At 38.6% G+C, this 22,091-nt stretch overlaps 2 protein-coding genes across 6 annotated transcripts; one reads left to right on the top strand and one right to left on the bottom strand.

Annotated features, from left to right (window-relative positions):
- Positions 1-1,060: 1,060 nt before the first annotated feature.
- On the bottom strand, positions 1,061-17,360 carry slc9d1 (solute carrier family 9 member D1). Of its 5 annotated transcripts, none has more exons than XM_042492518.2 (16): positions 17,262-17,351; positions 13,207-13,263; positions 11,313-11,409; positions 9,497-9,810; positions 8,735-8,902; positions 7,400-7,579; positions 7,088-7,288; positions 6,806-6,934; positions 6,596-6,688; positions 5,807-5,993; positions 5,353-5,470; positions 5,067-5,262; positions 4,494-4,644; positions 4,310-4,389; positions 4,062-4,211; positions 1,061-3,907 (listed from the first exon to the last, which is right to left on the bottom strand). In XM_042492518.2, the coding sequence occupies exons 4-16, from the start codon at positions 9,752-9,754 to the stop codon at positions 3,794-3,796; spliced, it is 2,025 nt and encodes a 674-aa protein (XP_042348452.1). In that variant the 5' UTR covers positions 9,755-9,810; positions 11,313-11,409; positions 13,207-13,263; positions 17,262-17,351; the 3' UTR covers positions 1,061-3,793. The 5 variants fall into 5 exon arrangements, with proteins under 5 accessions (XP_042348452.1, XP_087932082.1, XP_042348461.1 ...); XM_088075956.1 differs by lacking the exon at positions 17,262-17,351 and adding an exon at positions 15,034-15,148; XM_042492527.2 differs by lacking the exon at positions 13,207-13,263 and having other exon boundaries at positions 17,262-17,360.
- On the top strand, positions 14,704-21,289 carry dcun1d2b (DCN1, defective in cullin neddylation 1, domain containing 2b). The gene is made up of 7 exons (XM_042492537.2): positions 14,704-14,804; positions 16,396-16,612; positions 16,695-16,863; positions 17,020-17,150; positions 17,279-17,361; positions 17,708-17,804; positions 18,510-21,289. Exons 1-7 carry the CDS (start codon positions 14,802-14,804, stop codon positions 18,584-18,586), a joined length of 777 nt encoding a protein of 258 aa, XP_042348471.1. The 5' UTR covers positions 14,704-14,801; the 3' UTR covers positions 18,587-21,289.
- Positions 21,290-22,091: the final 802 nt, after the last annotated feature.

Genomic DNA, 22,091 nt, shown 5'->3' with positions numbered 1-22,091 from the left:
TTCTAAAATTCAAAAACAGTATGCAGCTATATATATATATATATATAGAGAGAGAGAATATATTGAATATATATATGTATATATATATATATATATATATATATATATATATATATATATATATTCAATTACAGTCTCTAGAATATTTGTAACTGGTTATACAGTAGCCCCACTAATAGGATGATGATGAGGTTTCGGACAAATCTGCTGACTGCAGAGTTTGAGTTATCTGCTTACAGTTGATAGACTCTCTCTCTCTATCTTTCTCTCTCACACACACACACACACATTCAGTGCAGAAAGTATGTAGAAGGAAAATAAATGAAAATTCTTGCCTTCTTTACCCTCAACAGAAGGTGCGTGGGTTCAGTAGCAGTATAGTGTGTAGAGAAGAGGTAAGCATGACATAAATAGATAATTATATGAACATGTTAACCTTGTTAACTAACTACTAAAAACCCTTTTAATCAAAAAATCTGAGAAAGAAACAATTTATGTCCAAACTGAAACCATAATTTTTACTGATGTGTCATAAAGAAAATTTGGGAGAAGGTTTATGTTGTAAATTGTCTCTACAAAGGAGCAATTTTATCTAAATCCTTGCAACATGAATGATTAAAACCAGATACCACAGTATCTCTAAAATGGAGGGATGGGGAGAAAGTAAAGTATCAGCCGGCCCCCTGATTAACTGGACAATTAAAAGTTTCAAAGTCAAAAAATCTGAGGTGAAAAGAGACAAGAATTTCAACATTATCATACCTGGGTACAATAAGGGATAAAAGTTCAGAAAAGCTGAATAATAAAAGGATTCACCTTAAGGAGGTCTGTAAATCAAAAACCATCAAATAGGGTTCTTGCTGTGAATTAAAAATGGCAGAATTTTTAAAGTGATGATGAAAATGTTGAGAAATTAGTTATACTGTATAAACACAATATGAGGTTGCTGGACTATTTATGTTTCTGTTTTACTGAAATTAGACAATTTATTTTCATTTTTCCCAGAGAAAGCATTGTGTTCTAAGAACATAGTACATACAGACTGAAACCAGGAAAATACTTCTTTGTAATCTTGTTTTTAATAAATAAATGAATTTACGCAACAATTTAAAAATACATGAACATTTTGATGAAAAATGGTGGTCAAATGGCCACCAAGTATATAAACTAGACATAGTAAAAAAAAAACCAAAACCTTCTGTGTTGACGTACTGCAGGAAAATGTTAAACAATATATGATATATGTAGCACATATACCTAGACATTGCACATTATGAAAGATAAGACAAGGACGTTTACAGCACGAGATGCCACAGAGGTGCTCGCCTTTATTGCAGAGCAGTGTTGAGCAGGCACATAAGTTTGACATTCATGGTAACTAGTGCAGGATTTTCCTTAAAATGTAATTTCAGCATTCTTGTGAGCTGTTATCTACTTTAGCGCCATCTCTACTTTTAACAAACGTGTGTGTGTTATATCAGAGTTATTAAACAGGAATGAAGAGCCTAAAAATGATTAAATTAAGACGTTATAATCTTTGTAAAAGGAATTGCTGCATTTTTTAGCTAACGCTTCAAGTGTCCTCACAGCTAAATTCACAGTAGTACAATAATAACAATAAACTACATGTACCATCTATTAAATACAGCAGACTTGCACTTCAATAAGGATTTGAATCTGACATTTGAAATAACAAAGTCGGTAATATGTAGGAAAAACTCAGGCGATTTTAACGATAGAAAAAATATAATATATGGAAAAAAAGACAAAATATGAAATTGAATCCTCAGATTTGGTCACTGTGATTCTAACAACGAATTAGAAAAACTCAGGGTTGAAAGTGCACAAACAGCTTATAATGATAAAAGCATAACTGGTAGTATATCAAGTGCATGTGCTTCTGCACTTAACTGCAAAGCAGATGTGCTCCCAATCATTAATTCTTTAAATATAAAATTCGCTATACTATATTGCTATATTGACAGAGAAAGCTGAGTTCTCCTGTCTAGGTTGCTGTGCCTGCAGCGCCTACATGTACCAGGATGCATTGAACACCAGCCTCTGGCACCCATAACATCACAAACATAGGGGAAAAACTCTCACTCAGAAATACTCATTCAATGGTCATCTGCCCTCTCTGCCCTGCTGGTCTTATTTGTCTTTTATAGATTCACTGTGGGACCCTGAAGAAGGTCTCCAGCCTCTGCCAAAGTGAAGAGTGAAACCTTCATGCTTTTACTTGCATTAGTAAACGGGCTGTCCCTTGAAAGTCTAAGATTCAAAACATCGGTCAAAGACCCCTCAGTCGACTGAGATTGCTTCAAGTCGAGCAGTCATTCTTTTTTTCCCTAGTCAGTGTGCTGTGCGGTGTTCTTTTGCTGAGAGTTATTGCTCTTGACTTTTATGCTGCTCTTTGGTACAAGCAGCTGCGTGCATGATGCAGCAGTACAGAGGAGGAAGAGACCTTGTGCTCCAAGATTACATTATCTTCTCTCTTCTGCTTAGGAGTGGTGAATTTGAAACTCATGTCAACTTAATACGACACAGTCTCTGGCTTTTGTTTGATGAAATACTGAAAAAATGTTGCGCATTTTCAATCCATCATTTGAGCCATTAGCTTGTTTACTATATTACATGAATACCGCTGTAACACTGAACGTCCCGCTGGATCCGTTACTTCCAAACTTTAAAATTTTATATGGAGAAAAAAAAAAGTCAAATATTCACATTGAATGGAAAAATCTGATTCGACTGACATAATTCTGAGTCAGTACAGCCCTAAATAGTAATTTAACAAAAACTGCTAATGCTCACCTCTAACTCCATAGAGCTACCAACAATAGCTGTTAGTAGAATTAGTGGACTGAAGAAACTTATCCAAAAATTTGCTACACAGTCTCCCAAACCAAAGCACATGGCTAATTATTATGCTGAATTATGAATTACTCTGACAGCTTGCACCTCTATGCCATTCATTTTCCCCCAAATGCTTGTTTTGCAAATGTGAAGTTTTTGGGTGTTGTTCCAACATCTATGTATGTGATGTAGCTGGACGCGTGTGAGGTGTTTCAGGGCAGAGATCCGTTCAAACTGATGTCAAATATGGGTCACCTCGAACACGAATGTTAACAATCTCGGCAGAAAGATCAGATATTGAGAAATAATTAGAACTGAGAATTAAGCCCTGTATTGTGGACATAGAGGCTGGCTCTACTGGAGGCTAAAAGAGCGAGCTGGAATAGCCTGTAGTTCTTCATTGCCTCAACGCAGTCACATCAAATGATGGTACAATAGATTTTGGAGTGGCAAACTCAGCATTCTTGGTCAATATAGCATGTACTAAGGAAATTATTGCTTCAGTTGTCTACATTAACCACTAACACTGATTGGACATGTACTTTAAAGGTGGTAAATGTTCCCTTTTAAGTTGCAGATAGCCGTTACGACTGTTGTTTTTTGCCAAAAGAGCAGAAGGGTTCAGCTATGTTGCAATATATGGATATTATCTATTTTTTGTGTGTGTGTGTGTGTGTGTGTGTGTGAAATGTCTTATGAAGCAAGACCTTAAAGACTGAAGGTTAACAGTTCTTGGATGGTCAAGTTTCAATGCTCTTGGCGTGGAGACATGGAGTGGACTGAATCTGCTGAATCGAGAAGACAATTAGGAAGTATTGGTCGAACAGGCAGAGTCGTATTATTGTGTGCGTTAACGTGAGAGCGTCTGTAAGTGACCAAACTCGTCTTTGTAACAGTTACAGTACATGGGAACCCTTTGGCCTTGATGCCACTCTGGTCATGTGACAGTTTTGCGTTCGGCCCGGGGAACCCATTTGTGTGTGGTAACTTTCCACAGAACTGGTGCCAGCAGCAAACTCAGGGTGGTGACGCTGAGAACCAGCAGGTACACCTGAGCAAAAAAAGATGCGGAAGACATAGACTGAAAAAATCAAATTATTATTTTTTACTTTTTCATTCCAGTCGTGTAACTATATATAGATGAGGCAACCCCGCACTCCTGAGCCCTTTTGTCTTTAAAGGGTAAAAAATAAAGTATCACTGACCTCTCTGGAGATAATGCCAGCACGACGCGCACGGCTGCCCAAGACGAAGGAGAATTCGCTGACCTGAGCCAGACCTGCCGAGACAATCCACCGTATGTGTCGAGAGCCTGGAGGCAAGATAACCGACAACACCAGTACGGCCATCATGAACTAGGAAGAAATGAGGAATAAAGTGTAGAGATGAGAGATGAGAGAGTGAGAGTGCAGCAAACATAAGCTGGAGAAGAGCAGAAACAAAAGTTCTGTACCTTCATTATGACGAGTGTGAGTGTTAACACCAGCAGAATGGTGAGTTCATACAGCACAAAAGTCGGGAACACGTGGAGGCCTTCAGCATGACACAAACACACATTCAGTAAAGTCTCTGTGGTACAAAAGTGTAACATGATCATTAAGTTTGGATCCATTTTAAAATGTCATGTTAGATCTGACCGATAGAGGCAAAAAAGATGATGGCGAGGAAATCTCGGATTGGCTCAATGCATCCCATGACCTCTGCGGTCACCATGTGACCCTGTGTGGACAGCAGAGCTCCAGCCAGGAAACAACCCAACTCCATAGACACATCCAGAAACTCTGTTGCCTACATCAATCAGCGAGAGGAAAATCAACATAAACAACTTCTTCACAGGAGGTTAAAATACAATTTATCACTGGGAGAGAAATATCAGGTGTTTGAATGGGAATGCAGGAAAATTAAGAGCAAGGTTCCCACACATTTTTAACAACGAAGTTTCAACATTTTTCCACAATATTTCATTCCATGTCCATTTGTTTGTTTAAGTAGTTTAAAATGGTTAGGCCTTTAAAGCGATGCAGCCATACATGGATCAGTGACCCACAGCAGTGGGTGGATATTACACGCATAGACGTCCACATCTCAATATCACATTGTAAATCTGTTAATTCCAAACCATTTCCAGGCTGTAAAAAAGTTGTAATTTTATAACTAAAAAAAAAATCATGACAGCGGTAACCTTGTAAGATCAACAGCAAAGTGCATACCGTCAGCATGAAAAAGACAAAAGCTGCCATCCCAAGTACCAGGATCTCCTTGTTGCCTTTGCTCTCAGCATGCAGTTTCTTGTAATACGGGCCAATCAGGAACGATTTGAGTAACAAACACAGCAGCAGCACAGCAACCAGAGAGACCAGGACCTGGGCCAGGAGGTAAAAAACACGCAGACTTCCAAAGAGGAAGCTGTGTTTCACAAAGGGGAACAACAGAGTTAAATAAAATAAAACTGTTTTTAGTTGAGGAGAGGACACAAAAAAAACGTATCTTAATGACCTGTCCAAGTCTCCACTCTGAGCCTGGATCAGAGTCGGCATGACAGCAATGAAGAGGCCAAGCTGAACATCTTGCATCACTAACATCCCGAGGAGAACGCTGCTGTAGTCTAGATCACCTGTCAACACACACACACACACACACACACACACACACACACACACACACACAAACTCATATTATTGATCACTGTGTCATCTAAAATGGCTCTAAATAAAGTATCTCTAGTGTATAGAGTTAAACAGCATCAGAGCATGTGGTTTTACTATATTTACATGTTCAACATAGAGAGTATCTGATATTAAAATGTCTGAATACAAATACTCAAGGCAGTTTTTTGTTTAGACTTGCTCAGAGAATATGCAGTAGGAAAGGCAATAGGAAATACATACATGTTGCTGTGTTACTACTTGTAAAGCTATACTCACTTATGTGCTCTGACATGCCTACATACCTTCTTTGTCTCCTCTGCTCCCCCCTGCCAGGAAGCGGGACACGAGTGGAGTGCTGGACAGGGAGAGACATGTGGAAATGAAGACAGTCTGGGTGGGTCGAATACGCAGGACTTGGCCCCACAACAAACCGGCCCCCACCATCAGAAGACTCAGGTAGCACGACCCCTGGACTGATGTCTTCCATACCTACACACACACACACACACACACACGTCTACTTATGTACTTTGTTGGGACATTACATAAACTTACATACATTTTCTGGCAACTTACCCCAGCCCCACAGGAGGATTTGGATTTGTCTTCCAGGACAGACAGACTTTATGTCATTGCTGTAATTTAATTGTTATTTACGACATATATTGGACGTTTGTCTGTCCTGGAAGAGGGATCCCTCCTCTGCTGCTCTTTCTGAGGTTTCTACCATTTTTTCCCCCGTTATAGGGTTTTTTGGGGGGAGTTTTTCCTTAGTCGATGTGATGGTCTGAGGTCAGAGGGATCTCGTAAGCTGTAAAGCCCTCTGAGGCAAACTGTGATTTGTGATAATGGGCTTTATAAATAAATTGACTTGACTTGACCTTTGTGCACAGTCAATGAGTTCAATAATAAAACAACAGAATACATGTCAGCGTTTCTTAGCACTGATTCTCTACCACAGAAATGTTTGTTTTCAGGATGAGGTGAGGAGGGGTAAAGTTTTGTAGTCAGCTCACATTTTCACACAATTTTATAATACAGAACGGTCAGTGGTCAAGGTCAGGGTTAGGAAAGTAGTGGTTCTTGTCTACCTTTCGAAGGCGCTCAGGTGAGAACTCTAATCCCACCACAAAGAGTGTGAAGAACACACCCAGCTCCCCCAGAGTCTCCACCTGGACCATAGACTGCAAGACATGGAGAAGGACATGAGAACATGAAAAACTAGCGCAGAATGGTGTTGATCTTTAAATCTGATCTGATATGCTGATCAGCAATCAGCAATCGCATACACACAAACACACCTTGATGCTGTTGAGGCCAGAGGGACCGAGCAGGACCCCACAGATGATGTATCCAAACATGGGAGGAAGACCGACCAGACTGCAAATCCAACCACAGGGCAGCGACAGCATCACCACTGACACCAAGTCCTGCATACAGACAGTACAAAAAACTGTCTTGTATCAAATATTAGAAATTGCCCTATTCTAACTAGCTCATCAAAGATTAAAAAATAACAACACAGATTTTCTACTTCTTATGTATAAAACAGGATCAGACCTGAGCAGGAGGAATAAACTGACCTTGATGAAGTGATGGTCTGCTCTTGGCATCGTGGAGTCTCGTGGTTTTGTGAGGACATACTGATTGTTCTGCGAGTCGATGAGCATGCTCAGTCCCAGGTCATCTTCCACTTCCTTTTGCTTGGACTTGTTCTTTCTCTTTCCGCCATTTTCCTCGTCATCCTCCACTCTCAATACTGCCTCTACATTCACTCCTTTCATCTACAAAAATAATGAGTGTGGAAGGAGACACATTTTGATGCTTTCTCAAACTAGCAAGTGTGTTTGCAATCATCATATCTTGTAGTCATTATGATGCTGTTGTTTGCTGACCTGTTTGTTGTTGTCAAAGGCATGTTCCTCGATCTCCTCTTCCAGCCGGTCTGCTGCCTTCCTGACGTCCTCCAGGATCTCGTCCAGCATGGACAGAGTCTTATTCTGGGTTAAAGCGCTCTTTACAGCTTCCTGCTGGTGCTTCTCAGCAGCTACCAGCTCCACATACTCCTGCTCCTCCTGAAAGGTGACAGCTGCATATTAGCTAGTATTTTTACAGAAATGTTAAAGGGACATTTCACTATTGATGCAATTCAAAAATGAACAGCAAGAATAAAACAACACTGATAAATGAATGAACTAACGAGCACGCTGGCAAGCAAGGCCTGTTAAAATAGGTTTCCTGTCGTGCCAACACCAATGGGCAATCCTAGACTGATGAATAGCATTATAGGTAAGACAAAAAACATAGATTTTTGATTTTGGGGTGATCTGTCCCTTTAACAGGGGACAGTGGGCATGTTGCTGCATATCCAGGAATCTCACCCTAAATACACTCATAGGATATATAGCACACAAAAAACCATGATATTTCTCTGCCTTTGACATACTATAGAGGTGGGTGATGTGGTTGACATCAATATCATAATATGTTTTACATTATCATACAACATAAAATCAGTCTTCAGTTAATTATTGATAGCTTTTCATTAGTCTCCCTGAAATCAGTAATTCAGACAGCAACCATATAATCTAAAGAAACGAACAATTTGTTGCATGACAGATCACAAATTAAGTTTTTTGATCATCGATCATAATGTTTATTCAAGCAAAAATGGTAAATATTTTATTGTGCAAGCTCCTCAAATGTGAAGATTTGCTGCTTTCATGTGTCTCATTTTGTTTTATATGAAACATATTTGAGTTTTAGGCTGTTGCTCAGACATATTTGAAGGCTTTGAGATTGGCATTTTTCACTATTTTGTTTTTTACATTTCACAGACTAAACAATTAATCAAGTAACTGAAATGTTTAAAAAGCATTAAATTAATCATTTAGCACTAAAAATAAAAGTCTTTGTAACGCTTATCAGTTAATGTTTTCATATCAAAAATGAAAGAGAAAATTGTAAAACTGAACTCAATTAGGACCACTTAAATCATCACAATTTTTTTTTTTTTTAATGTCAGTTAAAAATAACATTGAATTATCACCTCTTGACAACACCATGCATTTTTTGCTTATGTGGAGATGTGATTTTGTGTACTACATAAAAACATTTATGGACATAGTACTCTGCTTTGTATCAGAAACACAAATCTTGGACCAGTATCAGTCTCTCTCCTGCTCTCTGAGTTAGTCAACATTAAATACTCCTGAGCATAATGCTCTCACCTTTATGGCTGCCTCCCTGAGGGCCTCCAGCCTCTGCCTGCTGCTCTCCTTCATGTTGACCACATCCTTGTAGTCTCCCTGCAGCGCCCTCTGCAGGCTGTGCACTGCCTGGAACACCAGGTGCTCGCTCTCATTCAGCTCTTTCTGGAAAACCTCCAGTGTGTGAACCTGAGTGCAGACAGGGAGACACCAGCGAGTCATGAAATATCTAACATCCTCTTTTACTTTGGCCCCTGTATAAGATCTTCATTTCTGAAACACTACATGAGAGCATTTTAGGTGTCTTCATCAGAGATTGGACACTTTACTTTTTATCATAGTTTTGCATAATCAGTAATTTAATACCCCTGTTTATATATTTTATTATCTCTTATCTGTTGGTCATAAACAAAAGCAATTTAAAGATGTCTAATAAAGAGCTCTGGGAAATTGTAACATGCTTAACTGTTTACCAATAACTGACTATAACACTGACAGTAACATAATTAAAATAATTGTTAGCAGTAGTTCTAATCTAACTAGGGCATCTCCTCTGTGTATGTGAAACCTGAACAATGAAATATGAACAGGTATTATTGCTGAGCTATTGTGTCAACAGACAAAGACACCACCCTGAAGAGCTGCTAACATTATGTCTTACACACTGAACACTGTATCAAGCTGTTAAAAATTAAGCTTAACAGTCACCAACAAATAACCGCATTATGATCCAAACACAAGGCCTTTCTTTGCTCCATCTAATATGTGTCCTCATTCTGGTACCTGGAAGAGCCTCTCTGGTTCTGAGAGGGCCCGGTCTCGTCTAACACCATTAGCAGCTGCTGACAGCTTCCTGACGACAACATTCTTCTGACGCAGGAGACCCACAAGCCGCTTGCAGTTGCTGGCCACCCAGCTGTGGCCGTGTGGGGCCCCCTTGCTCTGATAAAGCTTGATGGCGTTCTTGGCCACTTGGTCCTTCTGCAGCACAGCAAGTGCCCCCGCTGTGCCAAGGCACAGCAGCCAACACACAACCTGCATCCAAACCTTTACTTCTGTCTTCACCTGAGTGTGAAGAGTGTTGAAGAAAAAGAGATCTAACAATGGAAAAAGAAAGAACACGGTTGTAAAATCAACAGAATAAAAAAAAAAAAAACAATAAGCAGGAGAATACTACAAAATATGTGGATTTAAAAACTGTGGTGTAGACATCAGGAGAGTTTAAAGGTTTAGTCTGAAGATACTTGATGTCTTTTTTGTCAATAACTAACAATGAACAGATCCCACTATCAAGTACCGTCAAGGCTCAATATAACTCATTTCTTTATGACGTAGACCTCCTTTCATGTCCAATTGGAAATAACACCTCATGATTGTACACCTCCACTCACCTGCCAAGTTGAAGTTTACATCCGTGTCCATCCAGACTTAAATAATATATAAGTAGTGAAGCCTGAAGGAATTTAATGAAAGGTGCTAAATGTATTTTTTGAAAATGGAAGTCCTCACTACATTAACTATATGTATGATTCCACTGAATAATTTCCAGTAAGAAACATGCTGTCCTAACTTGGAAACTATTTTTCTATATGTTGCTGCAAAAAAGCTGCATATTCTAAATTGTGGATGCTTCACAGACACTTTTAACCGGGCAGCAGAGAAGATCTATGCAATCAGCAGTTTCATGATCTTCAGCAGACAAAATACAATGCAGAGACACACTTTCAAATACCTTCTAGGCCAGATCACCTGACAGGTATAAATTTATCATATATGTTTTCAATAAAGGGTGTCTACCCGTCAGCTGCTCTGTCAAGCAGGTATTTGAAGGTGTGTCTCTACATTGTATTTTGTCTGATGAAGAACCTCAGTGATTATCCAATCAAATATTTATGGGAGCATAGTCTAGTAAGCAGACTCTGTTTTTCCATCAGTTGTTGAATCTACAGAGCCCAGCTATTTTAGGAATTTATTTAGCCTCACTTTTTTTTAATTCAAGTACATATTTGTGACTTTTTTGTCTTGCTAAGAGCCACAGACAAGCTGGGGTTGTAGGAAAGTACTTAGAGATGGACTAACATCTTGCTTGTTTTGGTCTTTTTAATGGGATTTGTTGATAACAACAAAATAATAGAAAAACAAGAATTGCCAGTCATACCCTTTTAAGCACTTAACGTGAAAGTATTTGTCCTAAAATTTGATATAGATAATCTCTTTATGTGGGCCACTCTGTGCTTTTGTGCCCTCTTTGCTTCTTAACAGCATCATCTCAAGAGACTGTTTAATCTTTTGATCAGAGCTGAACAGCTTTAACAACTGTGTATAGTCACTTGTGGCATGTCCTACTGGCTGCTTTGAAAAGCTAATTGCACCTTGTCGTGCTTTGTTAAGTGCACTTAACTTGACTGAGCACGTCACATGTATAAATTCCAGTAGTGCTTGCTATTCAGCCCACACCTAAAGTGACACTGCACTTCTATCTGTGCTTCGGATACAAAACTGCTTCACTATGAACATGCCCTGTGGTACCCTGACATCATGTGCTTGCTCACACATTAATGACTGAATGTATTCAAGTCACATTCAAGCTGGACCGCACCTTTGTGAGCATGAGTCAAGCTGAATGATGTTTACTTTCCAAAGTCCTCCTCTGTCCTTCTTCCTACAACCGGACTGCAGCCGCTCTGTCACTGTTGCTAGAAATACACAACACAATTCACACACTGTTGGTCAGATCTGTAATAATGCATCATATTTCATGACATGGTCGCAGAGCTGGGCCATAGGGAGATATATATCACATATCACAGTAATGCTGATCAACAACCTTGATATTGAGACAATATTGTAGGATTAACAATTGATCCTTTCTCAAAATATTTACACAGTATAATCATCAGTAACGTGATATAATAACATAACGACTGAGTGGGAAAAGCCAACAGCTCCAACAGTCTCGTATAAGTTCAGAAAATTATATCACTTTGCGGTAATGTAGCCTTTAAAACTTGGAAAACACAACACTAACAATATTACAATATCAAAAATCTAAGAGGGTATCTGGACTTATATCATGGTACTGATATATTATTGAAACATTACATGGCTTAATTGATCATAAAAATAGTTTGCGTGTAAAAACTCTAAAAAATAATGATTATACAATAGCTGTTAAAGTGTGGAACAGAGGTATGAAGTTGCAAGAAATGTAAAAAAAAATCAATATGACAGAGTATTGCAATATTTTGAGTGGCAATATCACATTGATAAATGGATGCCAATACAGATTTTTTTAATAATATAAATTACTAATATTGCAAATGCATTTTCAGTCCACTAGATACATTTTGATGACATAAAAATGACTGAAGTGAAATGAGCAGACTAATTGTTTTTTCTTTATTAGATAAAAAAATACTGACAATGATTTTCCTTAATTTGCAGTTAGGAAAAAATGTAATAAAAAGGGTATATAGTGTAGTACTTGTTATCACAATGCTTAGGGTTTTGTAAAACATTTAAAATTGTCATAAGATTTTAAAGTGACCTAAGAATCATTATAATATTATATCTGAGTGTCTCTTGTGATTCCCACCCCTGCAGTAAAGTACTTAAAACTGTGATTAAACACAGAACTTTTTAGGTGCAATTTCTATCCACAACTGATCCTCACTTAAGTTTTGACAAGCACTAAATTTTGGCTACTTAAAACATGGAGGTTGTTTTGATGTCTGCATGTACATATTTGAAATTATACATGCAAACAGCTGAATATCAACCATGCAAATGCAATGTAAATGGGAAATATATGGAGATAGATTTGTCTCAGTATTATTTACAGGAGGAGATTGATCATTTGTGTGTAAATGTGTAATCTGTAAGTATGAAACAACCTTCACAAATCTAAAAAAAAATCTGTAAACTCCCAAAAATATTTTGCAAATATAAAACAGACCTACAAATACACTAACAGATTCCACAACCTAAAAAAAGTAAAATGCAAATCTGAAAGCAAAGAATTGAGATTCACAAATAAAAAGCAGATTTTGTAAATGTTAGAAAAATACTCAAATGTTTGTTTTTTTTGTTTTTTTTTAATTAATTAAAGGTATTTACCTTTTTTGTGGAATTTATCTGTGTATTTGCAGATTTGTTTTATATTTGCAAAATAGTTTCCTAAGTTTAAAAATCGCTTTTTTGTATGTTTGGAAGGTGTTTTATAATGACTAATTCATAATATAACACATAGATTGTCGATCTGTTCACACAAATTGAGACAAATGTATCTCCACGTAAAGAAACCACTGTCAAAATCGAAGTAATACTGGCAGCCAAGACAAACAACATACAAAGCTGAACTCACACACGCCTCAGACATGAAAGATGATTCAGGAAGCATCACGGGGTGGTGAAAGCATGAAGTAGCTCAACGTCCCAAACACAAATCACTCAATATCAATGGAAACAGACAAATTCAGAAAACATGCAACTACCTGCGAAATATGTGCACTGTCCTGGCTCTCTACTCCACTCCACGACTGAAGGAGAAGCTGATGAGGAAGGGAACAATCATGCTGTTGTACCACCGCACCACCACCACCGACACCCCTCCTCCCCTGCCACATAGCTGAAGCCAGCGTCGGTGCAGGCGTTCACCGGTTTACTTGGCGACCAACTTCATGTTTACTTCGACCTCCAGCCGTTGCTGACATTATTCGTGCTAACAAATGGGATGCTAACGTTACTTCGTCCAGGTAGGCTCGACTGCTGTTAGTGAAATCCCTGTTGAAGTTGTACCAGTTTTTAGTCCGTATAAAGTTCAACTATGTGCTGTAAAGCTAAGTAAAGCTAAGTTAGCCCGCAAATTCCTCAGAGCTGTCAGACCAGCTCCAGCCAGCTGGGTCCACACTCACTCCCATGAAACCGAGCTAACACAACTTAGCTTACATTAGCCGGATAGCTCCGTTAATATCATTAACTTGTGCGGAATCAGCTCATCTAGACGTGTGTCAAAATAACGTCAAACCGCAGCTGAAAACTGAACAGCTGCTGCATTGTTTTGGCTGAACATAATCGCATCGATATAACTTTGATCCATTTTAAGATTACTTCCGAAACATCTTGATCAACTTTGACATGGGAGTTGTAGTTTTTTTAGATGTTATATTTTCTTGCTCGTGTCAAGAGCACTCAGGCATCTGTTCATCGATTAAATCTTCTCTAACTTCTCCAAACGGTCGTTTAATACTATTGTTTTTTCTTTTACAAACAAAAACAATACAGTTAATAAGTTTAAGGCTGAGATTCATCAGCTGTTTAGGGACTGTTCGTTATTTATGAGAGGGGAGATGTGGTGCAAATAAGGAAAAGAGGCTTGTTATTTATTAAGCACAGTTGAGGAACGTGTGTGTTTTGTTTAGGCTTAGGGAACAGGCATACAACTTTAGATTGCCTTATTTTTTATTTAGGCCTATCATTTTTTTAAAAACATGATTTATTTACAAACAACAACAATGCAGTTTTATTTAAGTTAAGAGAGGTATGTCAAATATTTTTTAATGCATTGGGAAGAGACTTATGTCTTTTTTTTACTTAGGGCAGGGACATAAAACTTAAGATGGCTGTATTTTCTATTTAGTTTACCATCAACTTTTAAAGAGAACATGTAATACATTTACAAACAACAACAGTACAGTTTAAATGAGTTCAAAGCTGAGTTTCATGTATTGTTTTTGGGACTGTTCATTATTTATGAGAGGAGTAGGGGTGGTGCAAAAAGGTTGGAGGTATGTCAAATAATTTTTAAGCATCATTGAGGGAACCCCCCCACCCCCACCACCCTACTAGTAATAATGTGATCTTTTTTATGGCTTTATTTAAGTAGAAGCAGTTTGTGGGAAACTGCTTTCAGCTCTATTGATAAAGAAAGGGATTCGGCTGAGGTGTCAAAACACAGGGGCTGAATGAATGCAGCGCTACAGAACTACATTTCCCATGAACCCAGTGCCCCAACGGTAGCGCAGTTCTTGTCACGCATGCGCACCAAAGGTAATTGGATATCAAGTGGGCCAAAACAGCGTGAGATAAAATGGTAGGTAAGATTAAAAATGAGAAACCGGGGCAATTCTTTAGCTCCGTTAAACAAGTCCAACAGCCGCTAAAGGCTGTCTTTTCCGTTAAGGGGACACACCGATACGGGGGATCGGGGTGTCCTCAGCCAAGTGTCGCATTGCCAGGGTGATGTGTGTCGGGAATATGAGGGAAATGGAAGGTCAGTTGTTGGTATTTTGAGATCGGACTCCCGCACTTGCAGCACGTACCTTTCCCTTTTTGGTAACTGGCCTGTGGTGCTGCTGCCTCGGGTCAGGAGAGAGCCTGCAGGATCAAACGTCCCTCTTCCCAGGGAAACTGGGTCACCAAACACTGGCCTGTCACGGTGAATTTGCTGTTTGATCATCGGGTGGGTCAGGTCTGCAGTTCTGCAAAGACGTGCAATCCTCCCGATGACCGTCAAGATTAAATGAACACGAGGAGGTATTTTTGTACCTTTTGGGACCTTGTGGTGGTGCATTTGAAAGTAACAGTGTTTTTGTTTCCCTTAATGCACTAATATATAGGCTGTTGCACGCATGATGACTGTCACTTTTCTACTTTACTTTTTTATGGTGTGCACTTATACCCGATTTTATCGTATGGCACGTGTCATTTAAATATCATCCACATCCAATTGTGATTTTATAAAGATTTAGTAGTTTCCAACTAGGAGGTTTAGTGGAAATCAAATTCTTGCACGCTTCTTCAGGTGAGAAAGTTTAGGGTGTGTGTGCACTGTTGATGTGCAGCCTCAATTTTACATTCATGTCACTGCACCCCATTTTACCCAAAAATGGATCACCAAGTGGGCACCTGTCCCAGGTGTCCAGATCCTCAGGGGTCCTAAAGGCCAAGATTGTTAATTGATAATTTGTTTGGTAATATACAGTAAAAACTGAAATAATGAGGGCCTTTGCAGTTTTACAAAATCTTGAAGCCCTGTACTAAAATTTAGCTTTAATTTGGAACAACCTGTCCAAGGAGATAAGGCTTGCAAAATCAGTGACTTCTTTGTAAATCCCCTCTTAAAACCCATCTTTTTTTTTAGATTTGCTTTTATGTAATGTTGTCATTTAATTTGTCTCTTAACTTGACTTTTAATTTATCTTTTTATTTTGTCTTTATCCAGCATATTATTATTATTAACAGCAACAGCAACAATGATAATAATTTTCTGTGTTCAGTGCTTTTATTTTCTTATTGTATTTTTATAACATGATTTCGTCCCTAATCTCTTGTTTAATTCGACCTTAATTCTTGTCTGGACATTTTTCAGCATTATTGTCTGTTCTTCTAAAATTCTGTTATATTGCCTCTGGCGTTTCTTGCCTCTGCTTTGCTTTGTTCGTCTAAGTATTTTGTAAAGTCTGTTTTTAGAGGTGTTATATAGAAATAAAATAATTTTAATGTCTCGCTACATTGTGTTTATATATTGCATATTCTCCAGGTCTCAGAGTCTGATACCAGGTAGTTTCAGGGGAAGACAGGTTGGGGGTTGTGTATGTGTGTGTATGTGTGTGTGTGTGTGTGTGTGTGGCTCAACAGGTTACTCCTGCCCTGCCTTTATATTGTGTCCCTGCCTCTTACAGCACAAGTTGAAGTCATCGCAGAAGGACAAGGTTCGGCAGTTCATGTCCTTTACGCAGGCCGGTGAGAGGACAGCCGTGTACTGCCTAACACAGAATGACTGGAAACTAGAAGTCGCCACAGACAACTACTTCCAGAATCCAGATCTCTACTACAAAGAATCCATGAAAACCTCAGTGGACCGCAAGAAGCTGGAGCAGCTCTACAACAGATACAAAGGTAAGTGTACGAGCACAGTTTGCTTGTCTCGCATGTTACATTTTGGGACTGTTTAGCTCACTCTCCTTGGCTGTCTTTGCAGACCCCCAGGATGAGAACAAGATTGGCATTGACGGGATCCAGCAGTTCTGTGATGACCTGACGCTGGACCCAGCTAGCATGAGCATACTGGTGGTGGCATGGAAGTTCAGAGCGGCCACGCAGTGCGAGTTCAGCAGGAAAGAGTTCCTGGATGGCATGGCTGAGCTAGGGTGAGCAACACTGATACTGACATCTAAAGTTTCAGTTGTTTAAGTGCAAATATTGAATCTCAAACTGTATATTCTGTTAAATGTGAGCTCAGACTTCTCAGAGTTTGTGTGTGCAGTTCATTAACAAGATTTTTTTTTCCTCAATGTCTCCCCCAGCTGTGACAGTCCTGAGAAACTCAAGACAATCCTTCCCAGACTAGAGCAGGAGCTGAAAGATACGGGGAAGTTCAAAGACTTCTATCAGTTTACCTTCAATTTTGCTAAGAACCCTGGCCAGAAAGGTTTAGGTAAGCTCAAGTAAAAAAAAACAATGCAAATATCAAGTGAAGCTTGTCAAAAACTTTTTTAAAATGAATTTCATCTGAATAAAAAAATATTTATATTGAATAAAAACTTACTCTTCTTTGTGTCCTAGACCTTGACATGGCTGTTGCTTACTGGAATCTAGTTCTCACTGGTCGCTTCAAGTTTTTGGATCTCTGGAATCGCTTCCTGCTGGTGAGAGAAGAAGTTTTTGTTAGACCTTTTTTTGACCTGCTATTTCTTTTGTGTGTGTCAGCAGGATATTACAAAAAGATATAAATACACTTTCAGAAATATTGTACATTTTGAATATTCTGCATATTTTGTCTATCCACTGAGGTGCCATCTAATGTGTGGTGGTGGCATTTTATACAACTGAATACTTTCATTCACATGATGGGTATCGAACGAAGTACAAAACAAAGATATCAAATGAAGTTTTATATTTGTATCAGTATCACTTAAAGGGTACTGGTATCATATTTGTTCAAATTATTTCCAGCCCTAACTCCCACTTTTCCTATGACTGTGATACATTTAGGAGCATCACAAGCGCTCAATTCCCAAGGACACATGGAATCTCCTCCTGGACTTTGGAAATATGATCGCAGACGACATGTCAAACTATGATGAGGAAGGTGAGATGGACAACTTGCTGATCACATACAGTTCAGGCAGTCATCCTTAGTAACTCAGACCACAAAAAACATGTCAGAATAATGTCTCACAACTTCTATTAAAGGGTAACTGTTCAACCTGGACTCTATTTTCCCATGTTTTTGTGTCTAAGTGACTAATGGAAACAACAGTTTTCCTTTCAACAATCACAGACTCTTGTTCTTTTGAAACAAACCCTTAATTTGCCCTGTTAGATGTCAAAATATGCTGGCTCAATTCACGCTAAAATGACTATTTATTTAAATGCAGTCCGGCGGGTTTGACGATAGTGATTTTGGTTTCTGGTTAAACAAAAAGGATCTGAGCCTGTCAGTAGCAAAACAAGCACTTTAGTGGATGTAAATCAACGGTGCACAAATGTCTTTAGTGGTAACATTTCAGCCTGTTTTGCAGCTGCTGGCTCTCACTCAATACTTGACCATTAAAAAAAAATGTTTCTATCAGACAGTTGGACACAAAAACATTGGAAAATATGGTCCAAGCCGGAAAATACTGAAGTTACCCTTTAAGGAATATGTTTAATTTCAAGACCAACATGATCTGTGTGTGTGTGTCTGTGTGTGTGTGTGTGTGTGTTAATGCCACCTGATGAATTGATACACTAAGATGTTGCGATAGATTACATTGAGATGTAACTAATACTCAGCATTTGTCTCTCTCCTCAGGAGCGTGGCCTGTCCTCATAGATGACTTTGTAGAGTTTGCTCGGCCGATTGTGACGAGTAAGCGCAACATGACATAGTGTTCGTCCTGGCCTCTTGCAGCAGACGGAGTTTGTGTTTCTCCCAATTTTCTTTTTTTAAATGAGGATTTTTTATATAAATGAGCCAAAAAGAGAGTACTTCTCAATAAGCCTGTCTGCAGCTTGTCGTTAAGATTGTTCTTCCAACTGCATAAGATGCCTTGACTGGGGAGTGACCTGGAACACCAGTTCAGAGGGGAAAGCAGGAGGGGAATCAGCAGGAGAGATAATGTGTTTTTTTGGTGTTTGCTGGCGAGGACAGACATTGTATTTGCAATATGGAAACGATGGGTTGCCTTGAACTTGTCACTCATGGGGCAAATCACCAATGAGTGTGGCGTCCAACTGTTGCTGCGGACTTGGCTCACTAACTTGCACCCTCGGCACAGTGAGGGGGGGTAGTGACGGTGAACTTTCAGCGCACGCAAAGGATTAAGTTATGGATGCAGTAGGATGTGGCCTCCTTACATTGTCAATCGTGAATGGAACAGTATGTTAAAATGTGCATGTTTTTGTCAGCTCGTGTGAAGCAGTGCCATGGAGGAGGAGGAGGAGGGAGAAAAGTTCTCTCCGCTATTTTCACTGAGATTGTGAATGTGTAGCTCTCAAACAATCACACTGAGAGCAGAGAGACAGAGAGAGAGAGAGAGTGTGTGAGCTCATTGTATGTTTGTATTTTTGTTTAGTGTGTGTGTTCTGGGGTGGGGGTTAAACATATCGCCTCTTTTACAAAACAATGCTAAATATTTTAATTTGGTTTTATTCTAATTAGAAGTAAAGGATTTCTGAATTACCTTAAGTGGGCGAAAAAAGATCCATGTGTTGCATTCACACTGAGAATTGGACGGAGCAGCATGCTTTTCGAGCTCAGCACCAGCAGAATCAATGTTGTTACAGATGTAAAACGCTGTAATCATAGGAGAAAAAGAATAGATTCAGTTTTAGAGGAACACAAACGTATATCTGAGGAAACAGGTAATGATATTTGTAATCATGATTAGTACATGAGCAGCATTTAGGATCCTCATTTATAAAATCCTTCTGCATCACTTGGTTGACTTTAGTTTTGCAGTGTGTAAACTGCTGTACACAAAGAGACTGACTGACTGGCACGTTGACTGTTTTCTATTATCCAGGTGATTTGCCAACTCTGCAAACTGCACTGATTTACATATTTTTCTTTTGTTGTAGGTTTTCTTTATCAGGCAGAACTGTATACAGACACAGAGCTACTCAGTTTACTTGACAGTAGGTTCACTCACATATATACTAGACTTTTTAAAATGAACATCTACATCCAAGCTAAGAGTTTTTTGACTGTTTGTTACACTGTTTGAGGTTTTAGTCTGTTGCTTTTCATGGATTAGCAGCTATAGTGCAATGGTGGCAAGTGTTATTACAATACAGAGAAAAGTCACTTTAAAACCAGTGCTTGTGCTGCCATCTAGGGGTGCAATGCTTTTCCTGACAAGACCTAGTGTTGCTCTTTAATTATAAACACTAACGTCCCCCTTTCTTGGCTAAAGAGTGTGACAGAGGGAAGAGCTCAGGTACTAGTCGTCCTCTCGCAGACACAGTGAGCAGCAGGCAGTTTCCTGCACTTCCGTCAGAATTTGCCATCTAACTATGCTTATCTTGTTCTGCCAATTGTTGTCATCATGATAAAAAACTTTGCCATGTGTTGTAATAAGGATGAATTATTTGCCTGCAAAAAAAATTCATCCAACTAAAGGGGAAGTATTCTTTCCCCTCGTTTTTGCCCTCAGCTGGTAAACTTGAGTTTAAGTTCTCATATTTATGAAAGCAAAGGTCAGTCATAAACTCTGGTGATGTACATGGATTAGATTTAAAGGAACAGTTAACTCACAATTCCATATTTTCCTCTTACCTGTAGTGTTATTAATGTAGATTGTTTTGGTGTGAGTTGTCGAGTGTTGTAGATACCACAACAAACAACAGAATCTGTGGATTATCTTGAGAAAGTGGATCATGATTTCTGTAAAGAGACATTGCTGTTGAGTTTTTCAAATGTATTTTTTGGTTGTTTGAACACCACAAGTTGAACGCCATCTAGTTCCATTATATTTGAGCAAAAGGCAAACATCTCAACGGCTAATATCTGCAACACTTGGCAACTTACACCAAAACAATCTAGATTGATAAAAAGCACTACAAATAAGAGGAAAAACGTACATTTTTAATTTTGGGGTAAACTATCCTTTTAGGAATCTGATGCAGATAAAAATGGGATTTCAGTCCCAGATTTAATTCAGAGGAGAGGCTAAGAAGCTGGTTAAAGTGTCATATTGTTCATCTTTGAAATGTTATATATGTGTTAGTGGAATGAAATATCCCATATACATTTTTGACTGTCAACTTTGTGCACAAACACAGTCAAGAGAGAGATGCTGTGAAGGCTTTTCCCAGCTGATTGGTTTTGACTTTATTATCCAACATTGTCTGTGGGTTAGGAAAAGGAATATGTGACACCTTTCAGTATTTAGTTTGCTAACATGGTACATTTGGTACGTTTTTATTTGTCAAATGTGTGGTTAACTGTTTTAAGTCACGCAGATCATTCTTATCAAAACAGTATTATTTTTGCCGGCAAGAAAACAGGTATTTACAAATATGTTTTGTCACAGAAGCATACCATATGTTGTTTTCTTTAAGGAAGTTGTCAATAAAGCATGTTGTTTTTAATGTCCTTGTAAAAGACGTATGTCTGTCTACAATGTGCTGATAACAAATGTTTGTTGACAGAAACGGCAATATAGAATACTGGCCAGCAGGTTTATGTTGTGCTGAACTCAGTATCTCGATAATATTTTTCTGAAATCAAAATGACCTACAAAGTGACAAATGTGCAAATTAAAAACTGCAGCTGAAATATACAAGTTGTTCTTACATATGATGATCTTTGTTAATTTCAACATACAAAACTCTTCTTTCATGGAAACCATCTCAGTCAGAGCATCAGCAACTAGAGGTGTGGACTCGAGTAACATGACTTGGATGTGAGTCAGACTTGAGTCATGAATTTAATGACAATAGACTCCACTTGACAAAATAAAAGACTTGCAGCTTGACTTGGACTTCAGTAACAGAGACTAGTGACTTCACTTGGACTTGAGCCTTTTGACTTAAAAATACTTGATACCTTCCCTCATGCTATCAAGACAAATAAAAATTAATGCTGTTGTGGTGCTTGTTAATAGTGCTATATGTTATAAAAGTGCAATGTCAGCACTACTTTTTATGTTGTCACACTTTTTTTTTAAAGCACTATTTTTTGTATGGCACTACACTTGGTAAAGAGAGCATTATTTGTTGTTTAAGACTTGAAACTTGATGTGTAGGACTTGGGACTTGATACAAGATTGGTCAGACTAGACTTGGGACTTCAGTATTTCAGGACTCCAATATTTGCTTGTCTTTGTCTCTGATTCCACCTCTGTCAGCAGCTAATCTTGCAAGTTTTTATGTAGAACTTCATTAAATAATT

Source organism: Plectropomus leopardus, chromosome 1, assembly GCF_026936395.1.
Source record: "Plectropomus leopardus strain MGB_pleo_1.0 chromosome 1, ASM2693639v1, whole genome shotgun sequence".
Lineage (NCBI taxonomy): Eukaryota > Metazoa > Chordata > Actinopteri > Perciformes > Serranidae > Plectropomus > Plectropomus leopardus.
Note: the sequence above shows the minus strand (reverse complement) of the source record. Positions and strands in the feature narration are given on the sequence as shown.

Coding starts and splice junctions, on each gene's coding strand:
- slc9d1 (XM_042492527.2), bottom strand. CDS start 9,754: ATGCAGGTTGTGTGTTGGCTGCTGTGCCTTGGCACAGCGGGGGCACTT. Junction 5,263..5,352: donor CAGAGTGGAGACTTGGACAG/GTCATTAAGATA, acceptor TGTGAAACACAG/CTTCCTCTTTGGAAGTCTGC. Junction 4,645..5,066: donor TTGTCTTTTTCATGCTGACG/GTATGCACTTTG, acceptor TGATTGATGTAG/GCAACAGAGTTTCTGGATGT.
- dcun1d2b (XM_042492537.2), top strand. Junction 17,151..17,278: donor CCCTGGCCAGAAAGGTTTAG/GTAAGCTCAAGT, acceptor TTTGTGTCCTAG/ACCTTGACATGGCTGTTGCT. Junction 17,805..18,509: donor GTCAAACTATGATGAGGAAG/GTGAGATGGACA, acceptor CTCTCTCCTCAG/GAGCGTGGCCTGTCCTCATA.